The sequence below is a fragment of the Delphinapterus leucas genome, chromosome 15, assembly GCF_059928025.1.
Source record: "Delphinapterus leucas isolate spDelLeu-1000000601 "Yukka" chromosome 15, BTC_Dleu_Yukka2, whole genome shotgun sequence".
In the NCBI taxonomy this organism is placed as follows: Eukaryota; Metazoa; Chordata; class Mammalia; order Artiodactyla; family Monodontidae; genus Delphinapterus; species Delphinapterus leucas.
The window spans coordinates 73,733,727-73,741,146 of record NC_143143.1 but is presented as its reverse complement, the minus strand read 5'-3'; the positions used below and the strand labels follow the sequence as shown (position 1 = coordinate 73,741,146).

General features: G+C 54.4%; 1 protein-coding gene across 1 annotated transcript; it reads right to left on the bottom strand.

Moving 5' to 3' along the window:
* Positions 1-879: 879 nt before the first annotated feature.
* WFDC2 (WAP four-disulfide core domain 2) lies at positions 880-7,182 on the bottom strand. The gene is made up of 3 exons (XM_089896986.1): positions 7,104-7,182; positions 6,388-6,534; positions 880-3,610 (listed from the first exon to the last, which is right to left on the bottom strand). The coding sequence occupies exons 1-3, from the start codon at positions 7,180-7,182 to the stop codon at positions 3,459-3,461; spliced, it is 378 nt and encodes a 125-aa protein (XP_089753112.1). The 3' UTR covers positions 880-3,458.
* Between the last annotated feature and the right edge of the window lie 238 nt (positions 7,183-7,420).

The window sequence follows — 7,420 nt, the reverse complement described above, 5'->3', positions numbered from 1 at the left end:
TCTACATGTCCCTGGAGAGATGGAGATAGATGATAGAGAGAAGAGGAATAGAGAGGAAGAGGGGAGGTGAGAAGGAGAGGGAGAGAAAAAGTAGGCATAGAAAGAAGGGAGAGAAGGGGGGAATAAAGAGAGGGGCTACAGAGAGAAGAAAGGATAGAGGGAGTGAGCTGGAGCTCTCTTGGGAAGAAGACACAAGAAACTGATGGTTTCCTCTGTAGAAAACAACTGAGTGGCTGCAGGTGCAGGAAGAGGGTCAAGGGTGAGAGATGTTTCACTGCGTATTTTTACCTTTTGAATATTGATCCATGTGAATATTATTTATGTAAAATAACGGTTTGATTTTTAAAAAGCAGCTACAACGAAGGACCCTGGCTTTGCCACCTTCTTTCTGTGTGGCCCCAAGCAAGTAACTTGGTGGAGTCCCAGTCTGTAACACAGGACTGTCATCAACTAATTTGAGGGTTGTTTTGGGGATCCAGAAGATCTCACAAGTGAATCTCCCAGCCCTGTGTCTGGCACACAGTACATGCTGCTGCTGTTGTCAGAACCCCCAGCAACGAATCCCAGTGACTTTGGAAGGATTCCAGCATCCCTCTGAGCCCCAGTTCTCTCCTCCAAAACCCTGGGAGAATAACCAACAACCGCATAGGGCTGGTGGGCGGATTCACCCAGGGAAGTGCCAGCGCACACAGATGAGCCCTGAGTTTATGCTCATCGTGTCAGAGCTGATCTCAGACTTTGTGCCTGGATGATCTCGTTGCACCCTGCACCCCCATGCCCGCACCTCCACCCAGAGTCGTGGGACGAATGAGCCAGAATAATAAGAACAGAGGCCACAGCCCCATCGGTGCTGGAAGTGGTCACTTTATTGGTTGGAAAAGAAGCAGCTGTGGCCGCTCAGGAGGGGAGCACAGAGGCCAGGAAGGGAGGAGGGCAGCTGGGCTGGAGCCAGACAGGGCCAGGCAGACACTTCCACTCCCCCACTCCTCAGGCTGGTGGCTGGAGGTGGAGGAAGAAAATCACAATAATACCATCAACAACAGTATCCATGATACTGGACAAGAATGCCTGCAGCTTAAATTCTGGGCTAAAGCTCCCCCTACCCCATCACATCCCCCCTTAGCTCCCTACCCCCGCCCCCAGGAAAGCCTCACCGTCTTGAGGCCCTGGGGCTCTGCCTGCACTTTTCGGAAAGTCCTAGACTCATCTCTTCTGCTTCTGACCATCCCCGGACACACCTGGGTATACCATGGTCCCCACTGACCATTGTGACGTGACCTTCCTGAGGGGCCACTGTCATTTATGTCCCTAAGAGTCCTTCCACCACTAGGAAGTTCCACCATGCCCCTATTCCTTTGGCTAAGCTGGGTTAGCTGATCAAAAAGATCTTATTATTTTATTTATCCCATTCCTTTGTCTAAGCTGGGTTAGCTGATCCAGCTCCTATTCCTTTGGCTAAGCTGGGTTAGCTGATCAAAAAGATCTTATTATTTTATTTATCCCATTTTATAAGCAAAATATTTGCAGTTCAGGGAGGTGAAAAAGGCTAGTTAAGTGTCAGAGCTGAAATCTGAACCCAGGTCTTCCTGACTGCAAAGCCAGCCCATGCAGCTGACACTGATGGAGGCAAGAGGCGGAGAGCTCTGGTCCCTGGGGAGACCATGGTTCTCTCTCAGGCACTGAATTAACAACCTTGGGGCCTTGAGCACATCCTCCCCTCTCTCTGGGTCTCAGTCTTCACATCTGGGCAATAGGTTCCATCACTGACCTGCCAGCCCCTTGGCTGAGAGCTTATCAAAATTATTGCACGATCAACAATGACATTTCAACCAAAGGGCCCTTCCAGGTTCTTGCTTGTCCGGTTCCCTCTGTCTGAAACAGCCTCCCCGCTGCTGTACTTCACCAGACTACCGACCTTTCATTCATCCTTCAGGATTGGCTCAGGGTCCCTTCTGGGAAGCCTGCTCCCTCCTTTCCCCACCCCCACCTGGGTGAGGCTTTCCTCTTCTATGTCCCCATCACACCCAGCCCCTCCCTCCATTGCAACACCGACGACAGGCACTGGGGGCGTCTGTCCATCTGTCTGCCTCAGCCACTGGGCTGCAAGCTCGGTGAGGAAGGGCGGTGGTCACCTTCCGTCCCAGAACCCGGCACAGAGCTGGACCCTGCAATGGCCTGACGATGCATGTTCTTTGGTTTTGCTTCTCTTTATTTTCTTACACTTGCTTTACGACTTAATATTGTTTTATTTTTACTTATATGTGGGGAAAGAGAGGCTGCACAATCTTTTCCTTCCCGCGTCAGAGCCCCTCGAGGTGGCTGAGTGTAGCCCTGCCTGCCACAGAGTAAGTGCTCAACACACTCGAAAGGGGCATTTGAGAAACTGAACTGCAATTAACTGATCTCTACCAGCTCTGTCCTGAAAAGCCAAGCTTTTTGGCGAGAGTAAAGATCAATTCTTCTGCCTCGCACTGGCCTATGCAAAGAGCTTCCTACTTCCCCAACCCATCCAGCCACCGCCCGCCCTCCCAGGACACAGCTGCTCCTCCAGCCACTGACTTTTTTACGTGGGTGTTAAGGGGAAAAGGAGTAAACCTTCTCACAGCCCAATTCATCAGCAAATATTGTCCCATCTACCTTCACATAGGTCCCAAATGCAGCCACTTACGTCACCTGGTCCATCATCTCACACCTGGCCTCTTGCAGGAGGCTCCTCGCTGGTCTCCCTGCTTCTGCCACTGTCCCCTAGGGCCTCCACACAACACCCTCAGCAATCTTTGCAAATCTAAGTCAGAGCGTGTCCATTCCCAAGGACCCGACATCTCTGGGTCAAGACCATGGGTCAAGAACAAAGTCCTTACATGGTCTGTCAGGTCCCTCCGCTTACCACCTACCTCTCGGACCCTCTCCTCTATTGCTCTCTCCTTGATCAGCTCCAGCCTTCTGGCTTTTTCTGAAACTCACCAGGGAGGCTACTGCGTTACACCTGCTGCCCCCTCGGCCTGTAACATTCTCCCTGATATGCTCGCGGCCCCCTCCATCATTTCCATCAAGTCTGTTCATATGTTGCCTTCCGGGAGGTCCCATGAAAAAATTGCAGTACTGCTCCCTGCCACCCCCCATCCCCACTCCTTATCCCCACTCTTTTTTCTTTTTCTCCAGGCCACTTATTTCCCACTAACATTTCACAGAGTATACTTGCATATTTATTTCATCATTCACTAGCATATAAAACCATCAGAAAGAAATTTGTGTCCGATTTGTTCACACACGGAGCATCCCCAGCACCTAGAGCAGTGCTTGGCACGTGATAGATGCTCAGTGAATCTGCTGAGTGAAAGTAAATCAAAGGACAGAGAAGGGAAAAGCAGTGTGTTAGCTCAGGTTCTCCTTTTCAGCCTCCTGCAGGTGTCATCACATCTGGGCATCAGTGCACCCCTCCCCCCAGGCCACCTACCTCAGAAGACAGGTGTGACACAGGACACCTTCCCGCAACCATTGTGGCAGCATTTCAACAGACCAGGACACTGGCTGTCCACCTGGCACTGGTCCATGCAGAGGCCGAGCTGGGGGAAGGCGATGTCCACCTGAGGGCAGGAACCCTTCTTTTCTGGGTGGAAAAAGGGGTGGGGGGGTGGGCAGAGGGGAAGCAGGGAGCTGAACTCGTCTCCACAGCACAACCACCCACCTGGATTCACAAACAAGAGAGCTGCCTGCCTAAGTGGATCTTAGGGGCTGGAGTGGATCTCAGGGGACCTTGGGAGAGCACCTGCAACCTCCCTTACTTCTGCTCTCTCCCTGAGTGTTTTGGGATCATAGGGCCCTAGTTTGAGCCCCAGATCTGCCTTTTCCTAACTCTGTGACCTGGGGCCAGAAATCTCCCAGAGCCCCGTGTCTTCAGGTGTCACATGAGATCCGTGCTGCCCATGTCGTGGGGCCGCTGTGGAAGCAGTGGAGGCAACAGACATATAGTCCTTCTCCCTGCACAAAGTCCTTGTAATAAGAATAATAATGAGTAAGGACAGCAGTTAACACTTAGCTGCTTCTATGTGCCAGGCATTACCCTAAGCATTTGACGTGTATTAACTCAGCTAATCCTCACGGTAATCCTGAAACAGGGTGCGAGGAGCTGTTACTATTTCCTTATGTTGCAGATGAGGAAACGGAGGTACCAAGAAGTTAAGTAATTTGCCTAAGGTCATACAGGGTAGAGACAGGATCTGAACCCAGGAATCTGGCTTCAGGTCTGTGCACCATGCATCTGCTGCTTTGTCAGCTGTAAAGTGCAGTGCACGTGTGAGGGGTTACACGCCCACAATCTCTTCACTCACTCCCATCTATTCACTCCCAGTTACCACCATCTAGCACCAAGGCCCCCATACAACCTCACTCATCCACACCCAGACAAGCATTCTTCCACTAACACACACACAAACAGATAACACCACAGATATGTGCTGATTACAAAGCCCTTAGTGTAAATTCAATTTGTCCTTTAAACCTCCACATCAGCTCTCTCTTCTGTAGGGGATATTTCTACCCTGCTCCTACTACAAAGGAGGAAAATTAGACCCAGAGATGTGACGGCATCACCCAACAGCACACTGCTGATCATAAGTAAAACCAAGACCTGAGCCTAACCTTCCAATGTGCACACACACACACACACGCACCCCCCCACACACACCCCCTGTGCTCCACTTCCAGGGTCAAGGAGAAGGGAGCTGGCTCAATGCCCAGAAGCCCCAGGAGCAAGCCCAGCCAAGTGTCAAACGGGCACACAGCTGGGTGATGAGCTGCAGAGGACAGGAGGGGCTGTCTTCCTCGCACAAAGTCACCCTTTCCCTTGAGAAGGGCAGGAGCTCTCAATACCGAGCTGCCCCCAGACAGAAGGGCTTCAGGAGCGGGGTACCCACAAAACAAGCCACTGTGTGTGGAGGGTCTACTCTCTCCTGAGACATTTCACATGTATGATTTCATTTAGCCTCATGTCGACCCTACAACATCTGGGATTCTCATCCCATTTTGCCAGCGAGAAAGCAGAGGCTCGGAGAGGTGAAGCGACTTGCTCAGGACCCACAACCAGCAGACGGCACAACTAGGATTCTAGCTCAGGAGGCCCTCTGGTCCTGCCCCTCTTCCTGCCTCAGTCTGTCCATCTGAGACCAGGGAACAGCAGAGACTCCCCCTAACAGCAGAGATTCCTCTTTTTTCTGTCCTCCTCTCTCATCTGCCTGCCTGCCATCCTCCTTTCTCTCCCAGTGTCCTCCTCTCCTTCCGGTCCTCCTCCCTCTGGTCCAGGTTAGAGGCCCCCAGACCCAGAAGCCCCCTGATGGGCCTGTCCTCCCTCCACCTCCAACCTCCCTGCTCATGAGTGACTGAATCTCCAATTACAAACCTTCCCAGCCCCTGTGGGCATCTTCAAAGAAATCACAAGGTGGGGGCATCACAGAGGGTTTTTTTCTGGATAAAGACAAGTGATCCCAGCACCTTGGGATCCAAGTCATATCCCTGGTCTAGTCCTCAGTCTTTCCCTCTGAAAAATGAGAAGCTTGGATTCCACAGCTTCCTGCTCTGATAGGAGCCCCCATGGCCTACTGGACAGTCTTCAGCTCCAGCAAGTACTTTTTATGACAGGCCAGCTTCACACACTTTCTTTCTCTCACTCAACCCTTAGAGTGGAAGAGAGTTTTAAAGATGAAGAAGTGGGAGGGGTGCTCTGGGAGGGGTCCTGACATTCTTCAAACCACTCAGGCAGAAAGGAACCCCCTGCGTTATGACTCCTGCCCAGCCAGAGATGGCAATGTGACCTTGGACAAGAACCTTGCTCTCTTTTGTAGCTCACATCCACATCTTTAAGATGGGCTGGGTGCTCTCCTAAACCTGGAAAGTCTCCATCTGGACAGAGGGATTCGGGGAGTCCCGCCAGCAGGCGTCCCAAGTCCTTCCTCCTGGGTTGGGGAGGCCCCAGGGTAGGGGCGCTAATGGGGAGGAGCGCCCCAGACCTTGGGGCCCAGCCCATTGGGCAGCCCTAGGCTGCCCCGCGGCTGAACCCAGACAGGAGGAAAATCCGAACCAGGTCCCCTGATCTCAGAGAACAATGTTCCGGAACAACGTCCCCGCGGTGCGTCCCGGAAGTCCGTCATGCCCCAGAGCAATGAATCCGGCCAGGAGTGGGGGACCTCCCTTCCCCCTGGCTGCACTTCAGCGACGCCTAGGTTTCACCTGAGCCATGGGAAGGAGAGCACGGGCTGATCTGGCTCCATCCGCCTCGACCTGGTCGGGGACCCCTGGGTCGGTCGCGCCCCAGATCCCGGAACAGAACTGGGCACTCCCTCCCCCTCCCAACCCCCGCTGCCCCGCCCCGCGTGGGTCCCCCGGGGTTACCATTGGGCATCTGGCAGACGGTGGCGCAGCCGGCCCGGCAGCACTTGAGATTGTCCGCGCATTCCCCATCCGAGAGGCACTCCTGCGTGCAGTTCAGGTCCACCTCTAGCGCGGGGCACACGCCTGATTTCTCTGCTCCTGTGCCTGGGAGGCGGACGCGCAGTGGGGGACTCAGTCCCGCTCTCAGAGGATGCCCGCCTCCTGTCTGACGGCCCCAAATCTCAATCTCCCGGGAATTCTGAGTCTCAGTCCCTGCTCCCCACACCCCACTACAGCCTTGAGAGAGCCCCACCCAGGGCCGGGGTCCCTAATACCTGGGACGACAGAAGTGACCAAACTCTTGGCTTCTGAGCCCTCAATTCTTAGGGGACCCCCGCACAACTAAGCGTCTAGGAGCTTCCCATGTCCAGGCAGAGGGTCCCCGCCTCTGGCCAATGAGTCTCCACTGTCAGCAAAGAGTCTCCCCATTTCCCCCCGCGCATATGTCAGCCTTCAGTGTCTCCCCACCTCCAGCACATTGGACCCCACATCTAAAGCTCCAAGGGTCACCACTTTTAGGCACCAGGGATCCCCGCATTTTGGTCTTCATGGGACTCCCCACTTCCACCCCGGGAATCCTCACTTCTCTGTCCCCAGAGAGGCTAAGCTTCTGCCGGGCTCCTTCCCGGCTCTCCTGGTTCGGCCCCTTTGGGCGCCAGGCCTCTCCCCGCCCCACTCACCTGTGACCGGGGGGAGGCCCAGCAGCAGGCCAAGGAGGAGGGCGGCGACGAACAGACCGAGGCGGCAGGTAGGCATGGTGCTCGCCGGGGCGGGAGTGAGGCGCTGCCCGGAAGGGGGGATTTAACCGCTTTCCTGGGGGGCGTGGGGTAGGGGCGGGGCCGAAGCCGTGCGGGTAGAGGGCTCAGCGGACAAGGCAGGCGGGCCGGCTGCAACCTCTTGCCATTTCACAATCCCCCAGGATCAGGTGTCACTCTGGCCCCAGTGGGAACTAGGAACCTAAGCTGCTTCCAGGCCGGTGCAGTTCGACCAGCTG

Excerpts from the sequence above, each read along its gene's own strand:
- WFDC2 (XM_089896986.1), bottom strand. The coding sequence starts at position 7,182 with ATGCCTACCTGCCGCCTCGGTCTGTTCGTCGCCGCCCTCCTCCTTGGC. Across the intron at positions 6,535-7,103 it reads CCTCCCCCCGGTCACAGGTG|CAGGCACAGGAGCAGAGAAA; the intron begins AGTGGGGCGGGG and ends GCGTCCGCCTCC. Across the intron at positions 3,611-6,387 it reads CGTCTGCCAGATGCCCAATG|AAAAGAAGGGTTCCTGCCCT; the intron begins GTAACCCCGGGG and ends TTTTCCACCCAG.